Source organism: Camellia sinensis, chromosome 3 (assembly GCF_055761805.1).
Source record: "Camellia sinensis isolate YWXY chromosome 3, ASM5576180v1, whole genome shotgun sequence".
NCBI lineage: Eukaryota > Viridiplantae > Streptophyta > Magnoliopsida > Ericales > Theaceae > Camellia > Camellia sinensis.
The window spans coordinates 151,718,983-151,746,936 of record NC_138963.1 but is presented as its reverse complement, the minus strand read 5'-3'; the positions used below and the strand labels follow the sequence as shown (position 1 = coordinate 151,746,936).

The window sequence follows — 27,954 nt, the reverse complement described above, 5'->3', positions numbered from 1 at the left end:
AAGTGTCACATTATATCTGTCACATTTGAAAAAAGTACATTAAAAATTTTTTAGTTATTTTTAAAGTGTCACATCATATCCGTTACGTTATTATATTTGGAAAAAAATATATTAAATTTTTTTTAATTTTTTTAAAATTCTTTACTAATAAAATTTAATAGATTAATAAAAAATGTTTGACACTAATTAAAATACTTATTTGTGAGATTCAACAAAGTTTTAGCCGGTATTAAAATAATCAAATAATTAAAAATCAATTACAAAAGCCACATGTCAAACGGCATAAATTCTAGATTTTTTGGCCAAAAAAATGAAAAAAGAAAAAAGAAAAAAAAGAAAAGAAGGTAAAGGGCAAAAGGGTTAGCGGAATCGTCGAAGACGGAGAAGAAGAAGATGAAGAAAAAGAAGGTTAATTGCGGTTAAAAGATCCGAGCGGGAGTTTCAGTATCCCGCGCATCTCACACAGCATCGCCAAAAATACCCCACAAAAAAATCACTCTTTTCCCTCTCTAAAGCTATCCGTTCCTTCAATCTAGGGTTTACTCTCTCTCCTCAATTTTGATTTCGAAACTATTCGATGGAGGACGAGAAGGGCGGCGGCGGCGGCGGTGGTGGCGCTGGGAAATCGGCGAGGACTTCGTTGTCGTTCGTATCAGTGGGTGGGAGGCAGAGGTTCACCGTGGAATTGAGACCAGGAGAGACCACAATCGTTTCGTGGAAGAAGCTTGTGAAGGACGCTAGTAAGGTTGACAAGCCCACCTCGGCTCCCGAACCTCCCTCCAATGCTCATCCTGCTCTCGAGTCTCGTTTAGCTCCTCCGGTAATAGCCACTTCAATATTCTCAATCTTCAAATTATCTTCTCTATTTTTTTGATTTCTAGTTTTATTTGTGAATTGATAGTTCTAGTTCATTAACTATGTAATATTGGATAATTAGGGTTTATGAGGTGATAATTTGTATTAGTTGTTTTGTAAGGAATCACATTGTTGTATTAATTTTTTGTTTTCTTAAGTGAAAATTCTATTGTATCTGTGGAGAATGGTAGCTAAGACTAGATAAGTTCTCCCTAAAAATATAAGGTACATCAACAAACCCATATAACAGAAATAGTTTTTTTTTGGTTCCTAATTGGTTTGTTAGGTTTGCAAGTAGGGGATGCTCTTTCAGTTGAGGCATGGCTGATAGGATTTCGGATTTGTTAAAGTTGAAGATCTCAACTTCACAGTGAAGTTGACCCATTATCGAACTAACTTGGACTCACTTCAATAATCTAAACCGTTCATCTTATACAATTAACTAAGAAAATTATCCATGCAAAAAATTAAATTGATCCAACATCGATTGTCATACTAATAGATAGTTTTAATCTATACAGACTATATATTTTTTAAGAAATAAATCGTCCATTTGTTATAATATATGTGCAATTATCATAGGATAACTTATGTCTAATCAATTAAATTTTTTGCATGTATGTCCTTATCAACTTGTCATATAAGATAAACGGTTTAGATCATTGACATGGGTATAAATTTGTCTCACAATACACCAACATCACCAATGAAGTTTAGATCTTCAACTTTAGCAAATCCAAATTTGTTTGAAAGATAGGTTTGATGCGCATGATAAAAAAAAAATTTTGTTGTCTGATTTTTTAAGGTATTGCTGGACAATCTTTGTCAAGTATGGAGTCGTTAAGAATTTAATTGCACTTGTTTGCTTTTGAGTTTTAAATTGATCTAGTAGCTAGTGTAGCTCATTGCCCAGCAGTGAGTAGTGCAGTGTTGGCCTTTTGTACACGATCGTGGCATGCGTTCTTTTGATAGATAGATAATGCAACCAATTACATTGAATATCCTTTGAAGCTATTGACTACCATTGTCAAGTTAATCATGCATTATCTCATCACATGCTTCTATTTTAAGTGCAAAAAGGTTTTGTGTGAGTGGAGTGGTAGAATGAGGTCTGATTTTTTACAGATTGTTTTACACATAGCAAATAATAGTGATTTAATTGGTATTGTTTTTAACTCATTATGTTTGAAATTGTCATCTGAGCCATTGCACTAAAAAAATTCCATGTTCAATGCGTCAAATGATTGCTAGCTTATGGGTTACCATGTTGTAGAGGCTTACTTAATATCCTGAATACTTTATTCTTTTGTAGGATAATAATAACACAATCAAATGACTGTTAAATATATACCAGCTATTAATCTGCATTCTTCATGCTTAAGTAAATTAATCATTGAGTGTTGTTGCACATTCCTCAAGCTACCGAGTGACATGCTCAACTTAGTATATGTCATAAATGTATGCCGTATGCCCTTTAGATCGGAGTAGGCATGATATCAAGGTTAATTATAGAGTGTTTATGTGAACTTTCTTTGAGTTTGATATCTAATATGGAACAAAGTGCATGGTCTGTTTCTATGCATTATTATAAGATTGTTTTGAATCAAATATATATTTGTTTTTTAATTGTGTGTTGCCTTTGTAGGGACAACCCGCTGAAAATGAAGCGATGGATGCACCCCCAGCAAGTCGTTTTAGTGCTGTTATTGAAAAAATAGAACGCCTATATATGGTATGCATCAATGAATTTGGATTTCTATTTATTTGAGTCTCTTTTAGACTATAAATTTGAAGAATTGTTTATGATTATGGTATATATATCTTAGATGAACATGTACTTTTCAGGGTAAGCATAGTAGTGATGAGGAAGATCTTAACGATGTTCCTGACGATGATGAATATGATACTGAAGATTCCTTCATAGACGATGCTGAGCTGGTTGGTATTGTTATATGTTTTTTTTTAGTTTTTTTGTGACTAGTTTATCTTTGCAACTCCAATTTGTTGTATTGATCTCATAATAACATTTTGAACCTACGTATTTTTGAGTGCAATGTTTCTATCTTGCTGCTGTGTAGGATGAGTATTTTCAGGTTGATAACTCAGCCATAAAACATGATGGATTCTTTGTTAATCGGGGAAAATTGGAACGCATGTGAGTTTCTCCTAGCCACTTCTTAATACTGTTTGTGTTTTTACTGTAATTTTTCATTAGTCATCCTTGTTTTAGGTTTTGTTTTGCATATTTGGTTAAGTTAGAAAATTAAGCATGAATATGATGATTAGGACATCCAAGAGTACTTTGCATCTAATAGAAATATGGGAGACATGTTCCTTTTAGAAACTAAAGCTCGGGACCATCTTGAGATCTGCAATTCATTTCAAGATCAAATGGTGTTATATTTCTAAGTCAATTTTGAAGACATTAGAAACTTTACCTTTTTTTGTTCGTTCTCTAACATTGGCATAATTCATAAGAGAACAGGAAGGACAAAATAAAATAGGAAGAGTAAGTCAATTGTATGAATTATCTATCTAATTGTTTTTAGTTCAGAGTATACTATCCTTGACAACATTACAGCTATGGATGCTATCTTTCTCGCTTTTATTTGAATACCCACTAAATTGTTCAAAGTTGTTTGCTTCAAGTATTGGAGGTAGAATACAATGTTCCTTATGAATAGTATCAGAAATTCTTTCGGTAGTAGTTACTTCTCCATTTACTGTATGTTAGTAAAGTTAATGCATTTTGTTATATTAGCTTTTCTTTAGCTGTTGAAAAAACTTTTGTGACTATTCTGAGATCCTAGAGGAAACAGGTCTATGCTTTATTTTGGTTTAGTTGAATTAGTTGTTTGTTCTTCCTAATGGATGTTATACTCGTTTTTATTTTGCTAGAAATGAACCTAGCTCATTGCCTAACCAACAACCTAAGAAAAGGAGGAGGAAAGATTTGGCAAAAGGTCCTGGTGAGGGTGATGATGGTAATGTGTCAAATAAACATGTAAAAGTGGGAAAGAAGGCTGATGGAAATTCAGTGGCATTGGCTGTGAAGAACATTACTGGTCCCTCTCATGTTGTGGCCTTACCTATTACTGGTTCCTCTCATGTTGGGGCCTTGCCTATTACTGGAGCTTCTCATGTTGTGGCCTTACCTAGTGTACACCATGAGGATATGAAATCGCAGAATCAGATGAGTTCTTCTGTAATTTGTGCTAAAACGAAAACTGCTGAAACTAAATCTTCATTGGATCCAGCTCCTCCTTCCAAAGTTTCAAATGGTGATGCTGCATTGTCTTTAGCAGAGGAAAAGGATATTGATAAGCAGAAGACAGGAATGGCCCCTTCTAGGTACCAGGCTAACAAATTGAAGGTTGAAGGTGAAATCTCTGATGCTTCAATACAGAGGTCTCATGATAAAAGTTCTTATGCACAATGCAAATTGCATTCTGGAAAATTATTGAATAATGTTGACGAGTTAGATCAATCAGTTCTACGGAGAGAGAAAGATAGCATTCGTGAAAGGCCTGACCTCAATGTGTCTGAGGGAAAGTATTCCATGCAAACTGTGGTGAGTAGTACTCCGTGATTTCTCTTTCCCTTCTTTTTGTGCATGCACATTACGTCAGCCGATTAATTTGATCCGTGCAAATTTGCCCTGTTAAGGGATTTCTTGTTTTTTTTTTTTTTTAAAGATTATTTTAATTTTAAGAAATTTGACAGTTTTCCCTGCTCTTGCAAGCTGAATTTGATTTGTGTGAGTTCGTTCAATGTAAATTTTAACTTTATCGCTTCTATTGCCATTTCAAACAGTAAAAGATTCAGATTGTCACGTTGGGGTGGCTTAGCTTTTATCAAGATCCATCTGATCAATGTTATGCAGATAACATGAAATTTCAGTTTTGTTTTGTGTGTTAGTGTGTTTGTTTTTTCGTTTTCTGTTTTGTTTTGTTTTTTTGGTTTTTGTGTCTACATGGCATCATTATGGCTGTGGATGGTAAAAGCCATGCATTGTTTTGAAGTGAGTTATGGAGGTGTCAAGAATGTTAACAACCTGAACAAAATTGTACTACTGTTACTGATAAAAAAAAATGTACTGCTATTGATTGACCGTTGAATCTGTTTTCTGTGAATAAGAATTTCATATACCTTTCCTTCTATAGTGAACATATGCTCAAGTCTAGGTTGATGATTGTCTTTGATTTGGTATGAAGCTTATGCCTTATGCTGAAGCAATTTCATAGGCACATGGTTTATTATAATTACACTTTTATTAGTATTGTTTATATGATTATGTAGGTTAACTTGCTCAAATAGTTGGGAAGTTGTATGGCCTGGATATATACACAAGTAGCTTTATTACTTGAAAGTTGGAATGCTTTTATTTTAGGGAGAATTGCAAAAAAGTGGCATCAACACAAAACAACTGCAATGTCATGGAAGTACAACCAATTTATGCATTAAATTGTGAAACTAAATCTTGTACTTCCATCTCTTTGTAATTATTTTGAGTTTATATCATTTTTTTGCAATTATCCCTTTATTTTATGACTTTAATAAATCTTAATTTCCTTTTTATTTTATTATCTAGTTTCTTTTCTAATGGTAGGCTTGTTCACTAGGCACAACCTTTGTTATTCAGTGTTAATTGAACCAACCCAAACCTTGTGCACCAATAGTTATATGTTATGCATATGTCAACAGATGTCTGTTTTGCACGATTTTGTTGATAGTTTAGCTTGCAGCACTGTCTAATAACCACCTTGTTGACTGGTTATAAGTTTTGTGAAATACAAGATCTAGAAAAATTGAAGCCATTTATTTTGTACAAAGTTGAAGGTGTGCTTGAGATATTTTATGTGCCTATTAGTGTTAGAGAAAATTAATTCATCAATCTGTTGCACTTGTCTTCATTAGATCCTCCTTAGTGTAAGTTATTGTTTGAGTTTGTGTGTATGTGCACTAGCAATTTTTTGGTAGCTTTGACAGTTGGTGCTTGTAATTGTAATTCAAGCAATTATATTTTGTATTTGATATTAATATCTCAATATTGATTTTGTTTTCTAAAATTGCGCAGAAAACTCCACTCTTGCAGAGAAAGGAAGGTTCCAGTGCTAGGCCGAAAAGTACAATGCTTGAGAAGGCCATTAGGGAGTTAGAGAAGATGGTTGCAGAATGTATGTTCAAGTATTTTTGTGTAGTGTTTATTGGTGATAATTCATTGGATCACATTATAAGGTGGTTAATTGCTTGTCTCTGTGTAAATATAGCAGCAAGACCACCAACAATGGAAGTTCAGGATGCTGATGTATCATCTCAGGCAGTCAAGAGGAGGTTGCCAAGCGAAGTAAAGCAGAAGCTTGCTAAAGTTGCTAGACTAGCGGTACTGGAAAGCTAACTTGACTATTTTCATCATTATTATTATTTTTTGGATAAGTTGTAGCATGACTATTATCATTTGATCCTTGGTTTGTGATCTAATGGAGTTAATCTTGTACTCGCATTTTCTTTTGGTTAACTTCTTGGCAATGCCTTTAAAGAAATTAAAATGTCTTGTTGGGAAAAATAATTCATATATATTGTTTGGTGATTGCAGCAGGCAAGCCATGGAAAAATATCGAAGGAGCTGGTTAATCGGCTAATGAGTATTCTTGGTCACATGATGCAGTTGAGGACATTAAAGGTATCTCTTTTGAATGAGAATAATTTATTAATAACTGTTGCTTCATTTTCTTGTTGATGTTAACTCGCTCCCAAGGTTAGTTTATTTAGCTGGGTGAAGGCTTGGGTAGTGATCATGATAGTTAGCATGAAGAAAATAGGGAATTTCTTTGAAAATCTATTAGGATGGTTTTGAAAAATATCATGAGGGAACAGCTTAAAAATGAACTTGATTTCTTTTTGATGATTGATAAAATTTTATTAAGAAAGAGAAGATAACAAATGGAGAAGTATGGGCAAGATATGTAGAATGGAGGAAAACATAACTATTGTTTGATAACTGAAGAATTCCAAGAAAGATTAATCTTCTTCAAGTGATGCAGAATGGAGGAAAAACAGAACTATGGTTTGTTAACAGGAGAATTCCAAGAAAGATTAATATTTTTTAACAAGGGCATTGATGATAATAAATTTCTCAACTAAAAAATTAGAAGCTTTTTTTTTTTTTTTGTATATAGAAAAATAAAATTCCTTGTTGGAGATTCATCTCTCCTCTGTGAACGACAAAAAACTGTATTTGGTGCTAAATACCAAAGTCTTTTCTTATCCCAAACTCCAACCCGACAGACATTACACAAGCAAATTGAAAACTCAATTTATGCTATGCTTAAACCCAAAAGGAGAAAACAGAGATCAAATTTGATCTTGCAAGGAAAAAGGCGGTTTGTCAAGTCTGCCTTCGTGCCCTTTAAACATCTTGGGATAAACCATTTTTAACTTATTGAGCGAAAATGTTGAATTTTTTATTCTTTGTCACTATCCCACTGAAAAAAGCAAGCACTTAGTTTTTATCATGGGAACACATCAAACATGCACTTTTTTTCCATGGGTGTGTGAAGCCCACATTCTGCGAGTGACCAACAAAATCAAGATAAGGTTTTTGGAACTATTGGAGCATGTTTATAAAATTTAACAAAGAAAACAGTCCTTAGCAATTTAGTAGTAGCAAGTTATGTAAGAATGTACCTAATTTGAAGAAATTGCAACCTTTGAAGCATGGTTATGGACACGGGACTGTTAAATTATCAATTTTTCCAAAACCCTAAGCTATTAGGAAATGGGCCCAACAATGTATATCAAGTTATCTGACACCCTCCCTCACGTGCAACCCTGTCTTGCGTGTGGAGAGGCAAATAAAGAAGCAAACAACCAAACAAAGAGGACGAAACCAAACGGGGACAGTATACCAAATGTCAACGGAGAGATTTAAACCCAAAGACTTCTCTCAACCAGAGCTCTGATACCATGTTAAGTTATCAATTTTCTCAAAAGCCTAAGCTATTAGGAAATAAGCCTAACAATGTATATCAAGCTATCTACCAGGAGCGTGGTGATTCAAAAAAATCAAGAGACAAACATGGTGGGGATACAACCAAAAAATATATTTTATTTCTATCTGTTTAAATATTACATTTATAAACAACCAAAAATTAATGGAAACAAACACTAATTTGTCATAAAAATCACCCTGAATTTAAATTATCTAGAGATGATATCTATGTTGCGCTAGGGATGTTGCCGCCTTGTCTAATTAAAAAAAAAAAAAAAAATTAAAAAATGAACACGCAATGTGGCATGTTAGAACATGCCCCTGCCATGTCCCATATGTATTCGACACAGCTGCGACACTTATTTTGAAGTGTTGGTGCTTCATAGATTGCAACAGTTCACAGCAGGATTGGATACAATAATAATGTTTTAAAATCTTTGATTAAATAGAATTTGGCCACTTTGAATTAAGCAAAATACAGTTTTTATTGGTTGAAACAGTTTAGGATAATGGCAAATTTGAAATAAAGAGGTCATGTGGCAATCCTTTAGTTGTCATTATTCTTTGTTATAACTGTTTGCTTTACTGTGATCATGTCGGCCATTGATTAATGTAATATGTTTTTTTCAATAGAGAAACCTCCAAATCATGGTTAATGTGGGCTTGTCAGCCAAAAAGGAGAAAGATCATAGATTTCAGCAGATGAAGATGGAAGTTGCTGAGCTGATTAGAGTGCGGGTGCCCTATATAAAGTCCAAGGTACTCTGAGCCTTTTGTTGTCTATTACTATTGGAAGTAATATTGTTGAGGCTTTTGATGAGTGAGGAATTTATTCAATGTTAATGCAGAAAAGCTTATTTATCAGAAACAATAATCTTGAATATTTGTTTCCAGCTGATGCATGTGCAGCATATTGATGATAGGTTCTTTTATAAATCTAGATTTTCCAAATGTATGATATATTGTTTCAGGCACTCGAGCAACAAGCTGGATCATCTGATGATTTTCAGGAAATTTGCAAAGAAGAAAAAGAAGTCATTAAAAGAAAATATAGCATGGATGATGCATTGGAGGACAAGATTTGTGATCTCTATGACCTTTATGTTGAAGTATTGACTTATGTTTGAAATTGTCCCTTTTAGTGTATTTGCTTTGTTCAAGTGATTTTTCTCTGTATCCTACTTAGGATTTATTCTGTTCTAGGGGCTGGATGAAGATGCAGGACCACAAGTGAGAAAGTTGTATGCAGAGGTAGTTGGCTTGTGCTTTCTTTTAATTATGTTGAGAGTACGAAGGGTTATTCCAGAATTATGTGCCTGCTTTGATGGTGTTTCATGTGAAACACTTCAGCAGAATGCATAGGTGGCTGTGTAACAAACTGAAAGAGTTCTGATCTTGGCCAAATGTGATTATATTTTAGTCTGCATGTCAAAATGTGCCAATTAAATTCTCCCACATCAATTTTCTTGCCTTTGAATGACACAAGACAATTGTCATGTTTTGGTCTTTGTTCTTTCTTAAACTAGAAATTCCCGATTTGTATCGTCTTCCTCTTTGTTCCTTTCACATTGAGTGGTTGTAAATTATTTTCTGTTGTGCCTGCTCAAAAACTTATTTGACATTTTTTTGTTGATTCTGTCATTGTTTATGCAGCTTGCAGAATTATGGCCAGATGGATTTATGGACAACCATGGGATTAAACGTGCTATATGCAGGGCAAAAGACAGGAAGAGGGCACTGTACAGTCGGCATAAGGTATTGACATTTTCATTTGCTGCATACATACATTCCATTATTGCCTAGTATTGCTGGACTTCATATTAGTAAAGCTTGTAATTCCTACTTTTATTAAATCTTTGTGGATCGGAACAAAATTTATTAAGCTCTTGCTTCTCCATGTGCACCTTTATGCATTCATACTAGCCTACATTTACTATAGAGTTATAGTTACTTGATTGAGATCTAGTTAAAGTTATGAACAGAGAAATTGTTTGACATCACAAGAATTAACTTGTATATCTCTGTTTCTGTGTCTCTGCATTTAAATAAAGAAAAAGAAGAAAAGATATAGATGGTATTGAATTATTTCTTTAATGGATATGTATGTTGGCTATGGGATACATCTAGCCTGAATTTATACACAAGGACATGGTTATGTGTCTCTGCATGAAAGAATTAAAGAAAATATGTACGTGCAAAATCCAGTGAATTGGTAACACCAACAAAGTACCATGGCCATATTGTATATATATATTTTAATAAAAAATGCAAGTACCATTATGAATTCTTGTAAATTGCCCCATATTCATTTTATGTTCATTTTTGAACTAGATTAAGGTGGTTTTTATTTATTTATTTTTTATTTTTAACGTTCAAAATGTTTCTAGCATGCCTAAAGCCCCTTTCGTCATAGAAAGTTCAATGATCCTTTTTTAGAGTGTGCAAACTTCAACACACTGAGCATAGAGTTTAAATGAGTCAATATTGTGCATGTATTAAGTATTCCATTGCGTAGTTTTCTTATACATTTGGAGATGCCTGCTGATGGTGGAACAGCAGACTTTCTATCAGGCCATAGGTATTGCATGGATATGCAGGAGTGGATGTGTTTTAGGGTTAACAGTATATTAGTGGGGCACTGCTGTAACTTATGTGGTCAAATCCCAACCAAACCTGTCAGTAGCCTGGAAAGCTTTTAGACAATAGTTGAACTTGGTTGAGATTCAGGCAACTTGAACTGTTTTGTTATTCAAAAATTTTTTTTGATGTGATTTTCATGATCCTTCCATCTGTAATAGATGTTATAAAGTATTCATAGTCAAAGAATGACATTTTAAAGGAGGCTAAATGTTGCGCCAATCAGATGAACCCTTATGACCTTGGGCAACCTGCTCGACTAGGGGCGGGGGTCTTGATTGGCCTACAAGTCCAACCCATCTGTTGGAGTTGCAGCACTACATGGTTCATAAGCTAAATAGATGTTTTTTATGTAGTTTACTTGGCGAGCATTCGGTGTGATATGATTTGGGATGGCTAATGACCTGAGTTCTGTTTGAGATGTAATATCTTGCTCCCTTGGCATTTATTTTATTGTTTATCTGGTAGGGGTTAAATTCATTTTCTCAATCTCAAGGTCACAGCGTGCATATGGAAGTGTTTGGGAGGGTAGCATCAAGGGAACATTTTGGTGGGCTCTTGTTTTATGCATGATTTTAAGTTCCAATGGTCTAGGCAGGAATCAACTACTGGAGTTTCTCTTCTTGCTAGCAAACCCTGAAAACTAACTGATACTTGTGTTAGAATCCAATTGGATATAGTCAATGTCTTATTGACCTAATAAAACTTTCATTTATCATAGGCAATGGGCATTGAATTTAAATTGCTTCTATGTTAATTTCTGTAGAAATACTTACACTTCAATTCACAACCATGATAGGGAAACCATGAATATGACACAAATATAGTCAAATGTCTGTCTATTGGTGATACTATTATATGTAATGTAGGACAGCTTTGGAAAGCATACTTCTGCTGGCAAATGCTTCATTGTATAGTTGCCATTTAACTCTGGTTTGGGATTGATGGATGTATATATTCTTTTACGTTTAGGTTCAGGAGAAAATCAGGAGGAAGAAGTTGATTCCAAAGACTGGGGAGACTGTTCAAGTTGAGACTAGTTCTGTTGCTCAGCCACAATATACACAAGAAAAATTGGTTACTGATTCTAACAATTACAGTTCAACTTCACTCAGCAGGCCGGTGCCCAATGCAACAGCAACAAATATGACTGTTCGGATGCCCAGTACCTTAGTGAATGGCCCCAACTTGGACCGGCCAAAACAGGAGAAAGTAAAGGGAAGCTCAAATAATCCCAATGACACGAGGACAATGGATGCATTAATAAAGAAGAAGGTCAGGAGGAAGCCAGAATTGGAGTTGGGTGAATCTCAATTACGTCCAGAGAAGTTGACATCTGCACAGGGTGAGGAACGACACAAGTCCCAAAAACCAAGCATTCCGTTGACTACTGCTGCTGCTGCTCCTCCATACTTTGAACAGTCCAGCTGATATGATATAGCTCAATTAGGACCTTCACACCATGAAGGTGTTTGTGTAACACAAATCTTTGTTTCTCTCTGTTTATTTTCTCACGGCTTCATTCATTTCTGACCAATTTTTTTTTTACTTGTGTAATTAAAGGTTTGATGTCATGTTGGAAAAAGAATATAATTCTATCTTGATGAGAGGTAACACAGCTGTAATTTTTGTTTGCCATGTGTATTTCTCGTCTCCTTTTTTGTCATAAGTAATGATTTGTGTAGGTGGGATTTGAATTGGTATCAGTGTTCAGCTAATGGCACTCGGTTCATTAGGAGCTCAAATCCATTGTAAACCTAGGCTGTTTTGCCATCTTTTTTATTTTTGTTTTTTTTTTGGTTCTCCAATGGAGAATGTGCTCAAAGTGCCATAAATGGGTTCCAAAATATTACATAGTTTGTTGTCCTAGTTCCATGCTCTCAGACGACTCAAGATTGTGTCTACCATATTCAGTAGAGATGTAATCAGTTCGGTACGGTTGGTATTTAGATAAAAAATTATCCCGAACAGGTAATGTCAGTTTTATTATTTTGCACATCGATACAGACCACTCCGCCCATCAAATTGCACCGAACCGAAATCGATTGAAACGGTTCGGTTTGGTGTGGATTAATCGGTTTAGAATTTTTTAAACTTAAGTCACTTTTAAATATATTATCATTAATCTATATAAAAATATTAAATTAGTTATTTGTTTACTATTTCAAACATATTCAATCAATCTATTTAATACATACTTTTCAATTCATAAATTAACAAAAATAAAAATAATTTTTTTTTTGAAAATACTAATGTTTCAAGAATAATGAGTTAGTTAAGATTATATATAATAAGAGTTTACAAACATAGGCTATAAAAATGATAAGGTTAATTAATTAAAATTAATTATTTATTATACTTATTAATATTATTATATTATTAGATCATATATATGTTGAAGCGGGCGGTTTTGGTTTAAATCGGTGTACAAGGTGCTTAAACCGATACCGAACCGAAAATTGAAAAAAAATTAAATTTAAAAACCACACAGACCGATTCTTGTTAAAAATCAAACCAAATATAACCGGTTTGATTCAGTTCGATTCAATCAGTTTGGTCAATTTTTTCAGTTTGATTTTTCTTACATCCCTAATATTCAGGCAGATAGAACAGCTGCGTTACTTGTTCAGAAAAGAAAACACAAATTTATAAAAAGAAAAGAGCTGCGGAGAACATGTGGTTGTCTTCTTTTTTCTATTTTTAGTGAAACTTGTGTGTTTTATTTAAGCAGAAGTAACTTTCTGCTGATGAAAACAAGGGAATGACAGTTGTGAAACAAGAGACTGAAATAGGTTGGGGGTGATGACAAACAGCAAAAATGTGCACCAATTCATTCCAAATATCACTACAATTTTTTGTACGTGTACACCAAGTAGAGGGTGTTCTGAATGTAACTCTCAAGAAGCAACTGTTGACGAGCATTAATATGGTATTCATTCAACAATTCCAATATAAAAAAAAGAACAAAAAAATGGTATTCATTCAACAGATCATGCACCTACAACACTCTATATCTTAACATTATTACTACACGACAACCACCAACAATTCCAATATGCAACTGACAGAACCGTACTTCTACACACCGTGGATTTCTACCTTCAAGCTGAGTTCTGTAGGGAGCCAAGTTCTAAGCTAAGTTTTCTCTGTAGGGAACCAAGTTCTGATAGAGCAGTTCATCACGAAGCCCATTTGCATTGAAACAATTTAGCTGGCTCAACCATTGTACATTTGTACTTAAAGTTCCTCTGAATTGAATTTGTTCCAAGCTTCCTGTTTTGATATTAAAATAAAAAATCAAACAAAAAGAAGCACAAATCAGTGAAAGGTAAATGTAAGAATTGTAGTGGATTATTTTCAGGAATTGACACAAGAAGAACTAATCATGATGTTTATTTTTTAAAGGAAAAGGTTACATTGCCAAACAAAAGTGAAAACTTTCAAAAAATGATCTATAGTCATTAGTCCTGCAGGGAAATATAATGGGGGAATTTCAAAACAGTGGGATAGACAAAAAAAAAATTACAACAAAATGTAGGGTGCAAGCGGTTTTATGATGGGGTGCAAGCGGTTTTATGATGGGGTGCAAGTGAAAGATTTTTGTGGCCATATTCATGTAGGAAATTTTTTTTGTCCCACTGGGATGTAAATTCCCCCAAATATAATTCAATGAGGAATGTCACTTTTTTATCATTGTTTTGGGATTCATGGAAAATGACACAGCTCTGTCTCTCACGCTGAGGTTACCAGTGTCTCCTGATGCGTTTTAACGGGTGTTGGCATGTTTCCATGAGTCCCAAATATAGAAGGGAAAAGATGGCTCATTGTAAAGCATCATCTCGACATAAATAATTATCTCAGGAACAACCTCACAAAGGAACTACAAGGACTAATATGACAGTTTTAATTCAAGGCGATCAATGACCAAAACTCAACCAAGTGGACCTTAATATAATTAAGGTTTTTTAATAAATTAACAATTTCTAAAAATTAATGCTTATAAAAATAATAACATCTTATAATTAAAATATTTTTATGCGAAACCAACGCGGTCCAATTATTTTTCTCGTATCTTTGATAAAATCATAAGAATATCAGTAAAATACCTTAAGAAGATCGAAAACCTTCTCAGCAGTATATTTTTGTTGAACATTGGCACCTTTCTGTTGGACCTTGTCAGGATGGACACATAAGGTAGCTCTGTGATAAACCTTTTTCACTGAGATGGAAGTAATCAAGTCCGTCAATGAAACTGGCTTCCAACCACATTCAGGCCATAGCACCTAGCCATCATTACACAAATATAAACGATTAGTTTATATTACAACATAAATTCATGTGTTCTTCCTAATTCCTAATGTATTATTTATATGTATAGAATATATATATATATATATATAAAATAAAAAGAAAAACATTGTTTGTGTGCTCAAAAACTAAAACATTACTCAATGAAAAAGGAATTCATAAAGACCTTACAAATAATCACACGTCATAAAAAATTCAAAAGAAAAAAGAAAACCAAAGAAAAGGCTCTGAACAAAATAACTTCTTCCACAATAAGGAGTGGCACACACTAGGTGTGGGATTTTGTTCCAAGTGAGAGCACACAAAAGGACAAGTAGAGTGGAGTGAGAACATTGCATAAGATAATATGCGGGAAACCAACTTCACATTTTGTTTGCCAATAGCACAGACAAGTTTACTGCTAGGAATTTCAAGTTTCCAATTTCCTTACGTACCTTAGTTTAAAATTTGATGTTGATAACTGAAAAGACAACATGGGAATAATACTCGGAGAAAAAAAGAAAAGCAAATATAATGAGGCAAGAAACATGAACATACCATGTCCCCCCCCTTCTAATAATATATGAAAATAAAATAAAATCCAGAATATTTATTTACCCACCATTTGTTCAACAAAATTCCCATAGAGTTGCACCACAATCCAACTTCTTTAAGCTCAAACAACAAAGCCTGCCCTTTCTACGATAGGCTCACAGGCAGGTTATGAGTGTCTATACCATGAATTCAATATTTTCTGGAATGAAAAAACTTGGTTTAAATCATTCAACAGAGTGGTTATTAACTCTCTTGCAACTCAAGAAATATTTACTTAAAAGTAAATAGTTTCTTTAATGGGTATAAAAATTTTGATCATCTAGCAAAATCTAAGGTCCAATTTATTCTTCATAACATTTTAATACCTAAATTACCATCAATTAAAAAAAGAACTGAACATAAATATGCAAGAAAGTTAGAGTAGACTGCAATCCAATAATGTCATGTACTTCAAATGCTACAACCAAAACAAAAGAGGCAAGCAATCAAAAGCAGACTATATAGTCAGAACGCACATATTGCAATGATGATAACAATGCACGCAAGTTGCCTTCCTTCCCTGCAGCCCAACGCTTTATATTGTCATCGAGAGTTTCAGCAATCCTCTGAAATCAAGCAGGCTAAGGTCAAAGAAAAAACAATCAATTTAAAAAACTGTAAGCAGGTATGATGTACTGTTATGCAAGGGGCAGACGGGGAGAGAACTAGAACAGAAGTACATGCTCATTATCAGAATCTAGTTATTCACAAAATTCAACAACTTGTAACATAACAAAGGTCTCATCAGTCCTTAATAAAATGCTTAGCTTTAGTTCTGCACCAAAGATACTTACATTCCTCTCTTCTTGCTCCTGTTGAGTCTGAAAGTCACGTTGATTCTTTTCTGCCAAAGCGTTTGCCTAAACATACAATTAGTCATACAAGGTAAGAAGTAGGTTCACAAGAAGCATTCGGTATTCATAACTAGCAATGTGCTGTATAATTTCATTTCAGGCGATACAAAAGCCTCTAAAAAGGCAGACAATTATTCGAAATCTTGCTTTAGGATAGCAAATGTTAAGAGTAAGGCAAATACATGTTTTCATTGAAAAAGAATTCAAGAAAAGATGATAATTGCATTTGTCAAGGAAGTGTCACTTTCTCGTGGTATCCTTTTATGAATAGTACATTCAATATAATTCATAGCAAAGTCACAATGATTAAATCCAGATGATTAGAAAGTTTATCACTATTATTTCATCTTGGATTGTATACCACTCTTTCATTTCGCACCTATACCTTCCAATAGGGAATTGCACCTACTTCATTTCCATAAACTTTCTTCAATGTACATCAAGATTGAGTGAAAAGAGAGGCTATAAACTGGATACCCATAATCTATGAAATAACTAGATGGGAAATGAAATGAGAGGAATCACATACCATTCGCTCTTGGGTCCTCATATGATGGTTTAATCTGGCTCTTCGTCTTTCTACACTTTCTCCTTTAATTTCCTGAAATTCCCTAGATGAAGGCTCATCTTTTGCAAAACAAAACAAAACAAAAACTTAATAATTAGCATCAATAGCAATGATGCACCGAAAGAACATATGCAATGCCACAACAAAAATCAAACTAAATAATTAGAATCTATGAAGCACCGACACGTCCCCAAGGCCTGCGTACGGGTGTCGAACATGGACACGTGTCGGACACGTTGTGGACACGTGTCCGACACTCTCTAATGTGTCTTTTTTTTTTTGAATTTTTCCAATCAGACGCACGGTGGACACACGGTGACACTTTCCGGACAAACGTGAGGTGGATCGCAGAACCCTAACCTATTGGAGAGAAAGAGATCGAAGGAGAGATCGATTGAAGGAAGAAGCCCTAATGTGTTCAAAAGAGATCAATTGAAGAAGCCCTAACCTGAGGTATTCTTCTTCATCTTCTCTGTCCTTCGTCTTCTCTATTCTGCTTCCTTCTCTTCGTCTTCTCTGTTCTTCTTCTCTTCTGCTCTGGTTCTTCTTTTCTGTTTCGTCTCTCTCCCCTCCCTCTTCTGTTCTCCCTTTTTCAGACTTCACCCCCCTTTTTCACTTCTCTCTCTCTCTTTTTCCCGTTTCTCTCCCTTCTTTTATTTCCTGATTTCATCTCTCCCTCCCTCCCTCCCTCCTTTTTATTTTTTTATTTTTTATCCTTACTTTTGTTAAACCTAAAATTCATAAAATAAATTATTTTTATTTTTTTAAAAAATCAATTTTTATAAAGAAATGTCTTTATTAATTTTATTATTATTGTAATTGTATAGATTTTTTTTTTAAAAATTTTGGACATATAATAAATAAATAAAATTATATATATTAAACGTGTTCCCAGCGTGTCATGCCCCCAATTTTTTAAAAATTTGCATGTCCGCGTGTCCGTGTTGTATTCCGTATCCATGTCCGTGCATCATAGATTAGCATCAATAGCAATGATGCATCAAAAGAACATATGCATTGCCACAATAAAAATCACTCTCCACCAACTTTACCTCCAAAAAGAAAAGAAAATTCATCACCAATATTTGTCTGGGGAGAAGCCTTCTTTGTGCTGGATGAGGTCTGAGAGACTCTAGGCCCTCCTTTATTTTGGAACAGTGAATCAAACACGGGGTCCTGAATCATAGGAGGCACAAAGTAGTAAAATTAGTCTGCTGGTTTCTTGACAACAACTCAATATAACATGCACTTTTTATAGTTGTAAGTTCTTACTGCTGTCGGAGACTTAGGCATGGACTGACTCCATGATTGATTACCCATACTGAAAACGGAGTCGAAATCATGTGCACTTGTCTCAAATCTTCCCTTTTGGGAAGATTCAAAGACTGCAAAAGGGTCTTCTACTGAAGTGGAGGTTGATTTAGCTGAATGACCACTTGATAGTGTAGACCAGCTTGATTCTGAATTTCCTCTGTGCAAAAAACTAGAGAATGAGACTAAACGTATTGACCATGATTAAACTTCAAGATGGAAGAGATTAATGCTTCAAGACAAAAGCCCGTATATTTACTGATGATATTCAGGATCTGTGAACTCCTATTATGAGGCTCTTTTGGATCATAGAAGAGTCTCTTCCTTCCCTTGGAGGGTGATATGGGGTATTAAAGCTCCAACCAAAGTGGCCTTTTTTTGTTTGGCATGCAGTAAGCACACGGTAAATAAAATCATTACTATTATTGACAATCTGATAGAGAGGAGGTAAATTCATGTTAATCAGTCTTGTATGTGCAAGCACAATGGGGAGACAATGCACCCCAACAAGAAGCCCCACAGGCCAAACCACGCCTAACTTCACCTATAACAATTATAACAAGACGCCACTAGAATATAGGAGCACCTCGGTCTACTGTCATGAATCTAGAATGATAATCTCCCACATGCCTGATCAGATTGAAACTGATATAGTTTTGGAATAATTGTTTTTCTTTTGCTCATTCAATCACAATTTTCCAAATTTAATCAAATTCTTTATTTATTTCAGCCAAAAATCCCTTTTTGGAATTTCAAACATTGAAAAAAAATTGTATCACCAGTCCAATTTTCAATAACTTCCTAAAATTCCTACAGAATTCAAACTTCTTCATTGATTTACATGCAAAAAAACAGAACTTCTCAGCTAAAACATTGGCATTCGATTGACAAAACAAAACAAAGTCAATAATCAATATGGAAATTAACACATACCCATTCCTCGAATGGTTGCTTCCCCCAAAACCCGGTATCAAATCATCGAAGTCCCGAGCATTCTTCTCCACTTTTCCCGATTTCTTCCCCGAACCATTTGATCTCAACCCCATTCCACCAAAATCTCCTAACAAATCATAAACTTGAGCACTCTGCTTCGATGGCGAAGAAAAAGACCCAAACACATCATCATAATTACCCGAACCCAAGCTCTTGGACCTTGCAATACCTCCAAAGATATCATCATCATCAATATTATATACAGTTGACTTGACACCAAAATTATTAGAACCCTTAAAAATGGAATCCAAATCAAAACCATCACCACCAGCAGATGGCTTGGAAGTGTTAATAGGTCCACCAAATACATCGTCAAAACCATCAAAGTTACCAAAATTCTGATCTTTTGGAGTACGAGTGGATCGGAAAATTCCATCGAGGTCAAGATTGAAGGACCCATTAATGGAATTTGAATTATATACAGGGGAGGAATTGGAGTCGAACCCAGAATGGATTCCGAGATTTCGAGGGAACCCATTGTTGATTTTGTTGTTTTTGCTCTTCAAATCGGCTAATGGGGTTGATTTGACTGGAGACTTGAACCCAATACTTTCAACCAAAACACCAAACTCGTCCATTTAGAAAGAAAAAAAAGAATGAATATTATGAATTTTTGGGTGAATAAAATATTATGAATTGATTGTAATTTGTAACTAGATAGAAAGAAAGGAAAATGGAATTGGATACTATGCGGATGATTGAGCTAAGAAATGGGGAAGGAAGAGTATAGGAAGAGCATGTAATGGTGATGATGATGCGGAGAAAGGAGCGCGAATCGAGTGATGAAGTAAATATACGGCGAAGAAGATGATCCACCGAAGAATTATGGACGACTCAAGTTCTTTCTCTCTCTTTCTTTCTTTCTTTTTCTCTTTCTAAAATTATGTGATGTGAACGCGATGGGGGTTTCGTGGAAAATGTCGGTTGCTTGTCTAGACTCTGCAGACGGTGATGTGGAGCGGTGGAAGAGAAACTTCCCATATGCTGGAAACCTTTATGGAAATTCTACTATACTATACACCTCTTTATCGTATGCATATGAAGTTGATTTTTTTTTTCTTTTTAATCATGATTTATAGTGTTTTTACTAATATTTTATGTGTTATTTAATTATATATTTTTTTTATGACTCTAAAAATATAAAATTATATAATTTTCTTCTTTAATTATAAGGTGTGTAAATCTTTTCGAAATTTTATAATCTATAACTATAAAAAAAAATAAAAAATTTAATGAAGTGCTCAACTTCAATTTTTTTACTTTTTTTAATTTTAAAAAATAATAAACTATATATGCATTTCACATAATTTTTAAATTAAAATAATAAATTAAAAAACAAAACTCTTCAAGCTCATCTCCTAAAATCATTACCTAAAAGTTATTTTTTTTTCTTCCTAAAATCAAATATAGAAATACGATTTGTTGACCTTTCAAATTATTTGTCTATCTTTAAAATTTACCAAAAATTTCTACATTCCTTAAATAAATTAAACAAAAATCAATTTTAATTTGTTTAAATTGTTTTGTTTAGTTGATTTTGTTTCCCTATAATTAATTTTGAAAACTAGTTAAGTTGTTTCCTTATAATTGAATTGTTTTGGTTGATTTAGAACTCTAACATCCCATACTAAATTTGTGAATTTTTAAACTTAAAAAATAATTTAAAAATAAAAAAACTATAATTTATCATTTTCTATAATGATTCCATGATTTGTGATTTAGAAAAAGAAAGATGAAGAAAAATTTTCTTGTGTACTTTTTCTCTAACCAATTCTTTCTCCTATTCAAAAATTCTAGCCATCATACATTACACTCTCTCCAAATTAGTTACGTCATCCTCATTCTATAAATATTTTATTCATGCAATGACTTATTATTTTTTCTCTATCGGAGACAATTTAATATTAGTTTATGTTTAGTCTCTTGCATTCTTTAACACACTCTTTTATCCTTTAAGGCCTCATTTGGGAACAGACTATTTTAGTAATTTTTTAATTTTTTGATCAAAATATGAGGTTAAAAAAATTAATATGTTTGGAATAACTTTTTGATTTTTTATGAAAATATGTGCAAAAAGTAGAGAGAAAATGGAATATTTGACTTTTTAGTATAAGTTGTTAGTTTTTTAATTTTTTTGGTGGCTTTTAACTTTTAAGCTAAGGCAGTGAGTTGCCAAACGAGAACTAATAACTACACCATTTTGCCCTTTTTTATTAACCATTTTTCACTTTTGCATTTTATATTTTGTTTATTATTTCTCCATCTACTCTCTACTAATCATTATTTGTTTTTTTTTTTCTTTTTTCCTTATAACCATTTTTTGTTGGAAAATATTATTTCACTAGAATTTTTATGTAAATTTTTATCCTAAAATGGTGTGATGGTGTGCTTTGTATAATAAAAAAATATGTCAATGAATTCTTTATTATAAAGTGATAAGATCAAAATCCAACCAAATCATTATTAATAATTTTTCTTGTATTGATTTTATGTTTGTTTATCACTATTTTTTTATTTTTTACTTTTAATAGTTTGTGATATCATGATATTTGTTAATTGGTATTAGACGTATTTATTTTGATGACTTATTTAATTATGTTTTAATTTATTTGAAAGAGAAAAATAGAATCCAAAATTTATTTTGATGATTTGTTTAATTATATTTTAATCAAAATTTATTTTGATGATTTATCTGCAAGAGAAAAATAGAATCAAAATTTATTTTGATGATTTATTTGAAAGAGAAAAATAGAATCAAAATTTATTTTGTCCTATTATTTCTTACCTAAACCTTTATCCTAAATGTTGTTAGAATGTAATTAATATTTGATTAAATCAAGAGTTCAAATAGCCCAAAATAAAGGTTCAAACAGTCCAGTACAGCAGCAGGCCAAAAGGTTCAAAAGGTTCAAGTGAAAGATATTCAAATTAGTAATGATGGAGTGTAAGATATTCAAATTGGTAATGATGGAAGTACAACGGCTATAAACGGCTATAAATTCAAATAACTACAACGGCTATAAACGGCTATAAATTTAAATGAATACAACGGCTATAAACGGCTATAATTTTTATTATATATACCTACCAAAGCATCTAATGTAAACAAGTTACAAAAAAAACCTGAAAATATTCTTTGATCTATAATCACTCACATCTATTCTCAGAAATTATACACTGAGCCTTATAGCTTTAAGCTCATCTTTCTTGTGTGAGATTTACAGAAAAATCCAAACTTCATTTGATATATCTATCTTTGAGAGATATTTATTATAAGCTTTCTTTGAAAGCAAAAATACATTTCATCTTGTAAAAGTGTTACAAATACTGTGTTCTTGAAATTTTGAGAGTGATTGTGAATCACCTAAGATTTGCAAGGGTTTGGGCTTGTAAAGTCTGTGTAAAATCCGTGGAGGATTGCTCCATTTGTAAAGAGGTAACTAGCACCCGTGTGAAGCTCGAAGATAGTGGAAAATCTTAAGTGAAGCTTGAGGAGTGGACGTAGGCCGAATTGAAACCGAACCACTATAAATTTGTTTGCCTCTCTCTCTCTCTCTCTCTCTCTTGTCTCTTTATCTTATTTTAAATTGCCAGATATATTTTACATTTTTACTGTGCTAAAATCATTAACTGACACAGTTGTTAAGACACTTGTTTTAATTATTTTTATTTCATTAATTATATTTATCTATTGTGCTAGTTATAATTTATTTTATTAGGGTATTATTAATTTTAATTGTAAAAACCTAATTCACCCCTCTTAGGTTGTCTTTTGGGTAACAATTGGTATTAGAGCCTAGACTCTTGCTTTAGATTTAACCATCTGAGAGTTTCGATCCATGGCAACCTTAGCTAGCACTAGCACTACTGAAGGACAAGCCACCAATAGGCCACCATTATTTGACGGAAACAACTATAGTCATTGGAAAGATAAGATGACCCTATACCTACAAGCCACTGATTATGCTATGTGGATTATTGTCACCAAATGTCTAAAAATTCCTATCAAATTAATAGACTATATTAGTGTACCTAAAACTGAAGATGAATGTGATGAGAGGGATCACAAATTATTGCAAGCCAATGCTAAAGCCAAACTCACCATTGTTTATGGATTAGACTCTAAGGAGTATAATAAAATTTCAAGTTGTGATTCAGCAAAAGAAATTTGGGACAAACTTGAAGTAACTTATGAAGGTACAAACCAAGTAAAGGAATCTCGTATTGATATGCTTGTTCATAGTTATGAATTGTTTAAAATGAACTCTGATGAATCTATTTCAAATATGTTTACTAGATTTACTGAAATTATAAACTCTTTGAAATCTCTTGGCAAAACTTATATTAACAGTGAGTTGGTAAGAAAAATTCTTAGGTGTTTACCAAAGAATTGGGAAGCAAAGGTCACCGCCATTATAGAAGCTAAAGATCTCTCTACACTTGGATTGGATGAGCTTATGGGTTCCCTTATGATTCATGAGATCACCATGAAAGGACATGAGGATGTTAAAAACAAAAAGAAAAATGGAATTGCATTCAAAGCTTCATTAAATGAAGAAGAACATGAAAACTCCAGTGAGGATGAAAGCTATGCCATGTTTAGTAGAAATCTCAAAAAGCACTTCAAGAAAAACAATTATAGAGAAAGAAGACCTTTCAAGAAAGAGTACAACAAAGATAACAAGAAAGAGCCTATTATTCGCTATGAGTGTAAAAATCCTGGACATATGAAGATGGATTGTTCAAAATTAAAAAATCATGGAAAAGACTACAAAAAAACAAAAAGGCCATGATAGCAGCTTGGGAAGAAAGTGAAGATGAAAGCTCAAGTGATGAAATTGAAAATGAAGTAGCCAACTTATGTTTCATGGCTCTTGAAGATGAAGACTCTACTCAAGATGAGGTTTGCTTTAAGTCCAAAGCTAAAGAAGGGAAGTGGTACCTTGATAGTGGATGTTCCAGACACATGGCCAGAGATAAATCATTCTTTACTAAACTATCATCGAAAGATGGAGGATTTGTTACTTTTGGAGACAACAAGAAAGGAAAAATCATTGGTATTGGTAGCATCGGCATTTCTCCTAACCCTTCTATTAAAAATGTTATACCTGTTGATGGACTTAAGCATAACCTACTTAGTATTAGTCAATTATGTGATAAAGGTAATCAAGTTATTTTTGATAAATCACATTGTACAATTGAAAGCACAAATGATCATAAAGCTTTATTCGTTGGTAATCGCCATGATAATGTTTATGTTTTTCATCTTAATGATCTCTATGCTAGTGATGTTAAATGTTTATATGTTAATAATGAAAATAGTTGATTATGGCATAGAAGACTTGATCATACTCATATGGATTTAATTACTAAACTTTTGAGAAAGGATTTGGTCATTGGACTTCCAAAAATTAAATTTGAAAAAGATCATCTTTGTAGTGCTGGTCAACAAGGAAAACAAACTAAAACATCATTTAAATCAAAATCTCATATTTCCACAACTAGACCTTTACAACTATTGCATATGGATTTATTTGGTCCCTCAAGGACATCTTGTCGAGGTGGTAAACGCTATTGTCTTGTTATTGTTGATGATTATTCAAGATTTACATGGATTATGTTTTTAGCACACAAAGATGAAACATTTTCTTCTTTCACAAAACTCTGTCGTAGAATTCAAAATGAAAAAGGCTTTCTTATTACTAATATTCGAATCGACCATGGTAGAGAACCTGAAAATGAGAAATTTGAATTATTTTGTGATAACATGGTATTGGACATAATTTTTCAGTACCTAGAACCCTTTAACAAAATGGTGTAGTAGAAAGAACGAATAGAACTTTAGAAGAGATGAGTAGAACAATGCTTTGCGAAAATAATCTTCTTAAATATTTTTGGGTCGAAGCCGTTCACACCGCATGCTATATTTTAAATTGTGCATTAATTAGACCAATTCTTAAAAAGACTCCTTATGAACTTTGGCATGATAGAAAGCCCAACATTAGTCACTTGCATGTTTTTGGTTGTAAATGTTTTGTGTATAATAATGGTAAGGATAACTTAGGTAAATTTGATTCAAAATCTGATGAAGCAATTTTTCTTGGCTATTCCTTAACTAGCAAAGCTTATCATGTTTTTAATAAAAGAACTCTTGTTGTGGAAGAATCTATACATGTGGCATTTGATGAAACTAATATCTCTGTTCAAAAGTAAATTGTTAGTGATAATATAGATTTGGAACCAAATGTGGAACATTCAAGTATCGACAAAGAAGAGAACCAACCATGTAAGTTGAACAAATAGATTGAACAACCTATTCTCTCACCTCAAGAAGGAGGAAACAATGATGATTTGCCAAGAGAATGGAAGTTTGTTCATAATCACCCAAAGGATTTAATCCTTGGTGACCTTACAAAAGGTATTGAAACTCACTCTTCACTTAGAAATATTTGTAGTAACTTAGCTTTTCTCTCACAGATTGAGCCTAAAAACTTTCAAGAAGCCGAATTCGATGAACATTGGATGATAGCTATGCATGAAGAGCTTAACCAATTTGAGAGAAACAAAGTGTGGGAACTTGTGCCAAAACCTAAAGATCATACCATTATCAGTACCAAATGGATCTTTCGAAGCAAGCTTGATGAATCCAGCACAATTATAAGAAACAAGGCTAGACTTGTTGCACAAGGATACAATCAAGAAGAAGGTATTGATTTCGATGAAACCTTTGCTCCGGTTGCTAGATTAAAAGCCATTCGCATGTTACTTGCATTTGCATGTTTTAGAGATTTCAAACTTTATCAAATGGAAGTAAAAAGTGCCTTTCTTAATGGTTTTATAAATGAGAAAGTTTATGTTAAACAACCCCCAGGTTTTGAAGATTGAGAGGGTAATTTATATGAATATTGGGCCGAGCCGGACAATGGGCCGTTATGGGCCACAGTACGAAGGGCTGAGTAAAAAGGCCTCAAATCCAGTCCGGTCCAAGCAGGACTTAAAGTTAAGACCGGTCCCAGAAGTGCATTGTTATCTCAGTCCGGGAGAGCACGGCAGTTCGGTCGCTGGGTCATCACCCTTAGAGTTAGTCTGGTCGCAGCATATTACGGTTAGCCTGGTCGTGTCTTCTAAACCAAAGTATGATAAGCCTTCTTCAAGATACTTCTGTGTTAGTTCGGTTCGACACTTCTATGGATAGCTCGGTCTAGGCATACGAAGCCAAGGTAGAAACAAGGAAAAGAAGAGCCAGACTGAAAGTTAGATCTGTCATACCTGCATATCTAGTAAGGCAATGGTATTTCGGTTCCATAGAAGTCTGACCATGGTAAAACCATCTCACTTGGTTTAAGCAATGAGGAGGGTGTTGAAGGATAAGCATTATCTTTCAGGAGCATGAATCCTAGGAGGACTCTGCATGGAGGAATAGAAGTCCTATTAGAACTATGCCACACGGAACCTATAAAAGCTCACAAATATCACCTATGGAGAGGTAACACAATTTTGATTCCTGAATACACAGAGCTTTTGTCTACTTGTCTACTTTGCTGACTTAGGCACTGGAGAGGTTTCCGGCTCACACCCGCCGGCTAGCTCATGTTTGTGTTTTCAGGGAGTAAAGCGATGACGTTTTGAGGAGCGCAGACTTGATCAACAGGATTATACGAGAAGATTTATTTCTTTCCCGTACAATTGGCATTGTCTGTGGGAATTGCAGACTAGAACAAAACCTCTTGATCAAGCTTTTCCTCTTTAAGAGCAATGGCGCACAACGAAGATTTGTCGCAGTCTGCCATCGACGGACAAACACCAGAGGGGGGTGCAAGGCGCGAAGGCCTAACTTCTATCCCTCCCATGGCGGACTTGGAGCCACAACAACAAAATCCCAGGAGGGATACAAGGGGGAGGAGGCGGACTAACAACCCCTGTCACTCTCATTCACAAAGTCCTGACAGACAAAGGTGAAGGATTGATCCTCAAGTTTTGGAGGACCGTGTAAAGGAGTAGGACGAATTAATACGACGGATGGCGGCAGACATAGAGATTATGAAACGCCAGATAAAGGGAAAAGGAGTGGCGACAGGAGAGGGACGCAAAAACAAGACGCCCCCTCGCTGCTCAAAAGACCGTGGAAGGCATTCCACACCATCACAAGCAGTGAGTAGAAGCCTCAAGACAAGTGATACTCAGTCCAGAACCTCCAGAACTCGTTACTCCAGGTCTGAGAGAACGAGATCATTGAGGTCTTACACTGAGGGAAGTACCTATCGACCCTCGCACTCGCACCAAACATCATCCAAGCAGACGGAGTTGCCAAGATCATCCGATTTGCGGATCATGCTGGAAGAAAAGGCACGATGGAAGGAGGATACTAGGGCGCGCAACCCTCACAGGGTATCTACCCTTCAGCGGTTGGCTCCTCGGATGCATGGAAGCGTCGAGGTCGGAATGCCGTTACCATGCCCTGTTTACGAACCAATGGACAAAGCATTAGCAAGGTGTAGACACCCCATTTTTGACCGCCTTTAAGACTCGGACGCGACTGATGGTTTTGGAAGATGTGCAGGGCAAAGGTTCAATTTCTTCAGCAAGGAGAGAGTCAAAGCTCAACTTCATACCCCTTTTTGGACCAAAACAATCTTGATCAAAAGATTTTAGCCGTAAAACCCTCTCTTTCCAAACGTTTTTGAAATAAAGTTTTTACGATGTTCCGAGGCTCGCATTTTGTCAAATGTTGCGCTTTTCGGTAAACCGAGCAAGAACGAAGTGGAAAAGAATGAAAGAGAGATGAAATCTTTGAAAAAAATCTTTCAAAACACCTTGCTTAGGGGTTTGAAGTTGAAGAAAAGAGGAGAAGAGGGAAGAAATCC

At 34.3% G+C, this 27,954-nt stretch overlaps 2 protein-coding genes across 5 annotated transcripts; one reads left to right on the top strand and one right to left on the bottom strand.

Moving 5' to 3' along the window:
* The first annotated feature begins 261 nt into the window (after positions 1–261).
* On the top strand, positions 262–12,121 carry LOC114306007 (ubinuclein-1). 4 transcript variants are annotated; one of them, XM_082921167.1, is made up of 13 exons: positions 262–820; positions 2,501–2,587; positions 2,701–2,793; positions 2,934–3,010; positions 3,754–4,426; positions 5,933–6,032; positions 6,129–6,238; positions 6,452–6,538; positions 8,480–8,605; positions 8,857–8,955; positions 9,050–9,097; positions 9,500–9,601; positions 11,456–12,121. In XM_082921167.1, exons 1-13 carry the CDS (start codon positions 578–580, stop codon positions 11,912–11,914), a joined length of 2,304 nt encoding a protein of 767 aa, XP_082777293.1. In that variant the 5' UTR covers positions 262–577; the 3' UTR covers positions 11,915–12,121. The 4 variants fall into 4 exon arrangements, with proteins under 4 accessions (XP_082777293.1, XP_028106963.2, XP_082777292.1 ...); XM_028251162.2 differs by having other exon boundaries at positions 8,818–8,955; XM_082921166.1 differs by having other exon boundaries at positions 6,126–6,238.
* A 1,162-nt stretch (positions 12,122–13,283) lies between these two features.
* Positions 13,284–20,088, bottom strand: LOC114306008 (uncharacterized). Its single transcript, XM_028251165.2, has 8 exons — positions 19,031–20,088; positions 18,059–18,257; positions 17,839–17,962; positions 16,748–16,845; positions 16,159–16,224; positions 15,841–15,930; positions 14,590–14,766; positions 13,284–13,756 (listed from the first exon to the last, which is right to left on the bottom strand). Exons 1-8 carry the CDS (start codon positions 19,666–19,668, stop codon positions 13,721–13,723), a joined length of 1,428 nt encoding a protein of 475 aa, XP_028106966.2. The 5' UTR covers positions 19,669–20,088; the 3' UTR covers positions 13,284–13,720.
* Positions 20,089–27,954: the final 7,866 nt, after the last annotated feature.

Excerpts from the sequence above, each read along its gene's own strand:
- LOC114306007 (XM_028251160.2), top strand. The coding sequence starts at position 578 with ATGGAGGACGAGAAGGGCGGCGGCGGCGGCGGTGGTGGCGCTGGGAAA. Across the intron at positions 3,011-3,753 it reads CGGGGAAAATTGGAACGCAT|AAATGAACCTAGCTCATTGC; the intron begins GTGAGTTTCTCC and ends TTATTTTGCTAG. Across the intron at positions 8,956-9,049 it reads TCTATGACCTTTATGTTGAA|GGGCTGGATGAAGATGCAGG; the intron begins GTATTGACTTAT and ends ATTCTGTTCTAG.
- LOC114306008 (XM_028251165.2), bottom strand. The coding sequence starts at position 19,668 with ATGGACGAGTTTGGTGTTTTGGTTGAAAGTATTGGGTTCAAGTCTCCA. Across the intron at positions 16,846-17,838 it reads ATTTTCTTTTCTTTTTGGAG|ATGAGCCTTCATCTAGGGAA; the intron begins GTAAAGTTGGTG and ends GTTTTGCAAAAG. Across the intron at positions 15,931-16,158 it reads AGGAGCAAGAAGAGAGGAAT|AGGATTGCTGAAACTCTCGA; the intron begins GTAAGTATCTTT and ends GCTTGATTTCAG.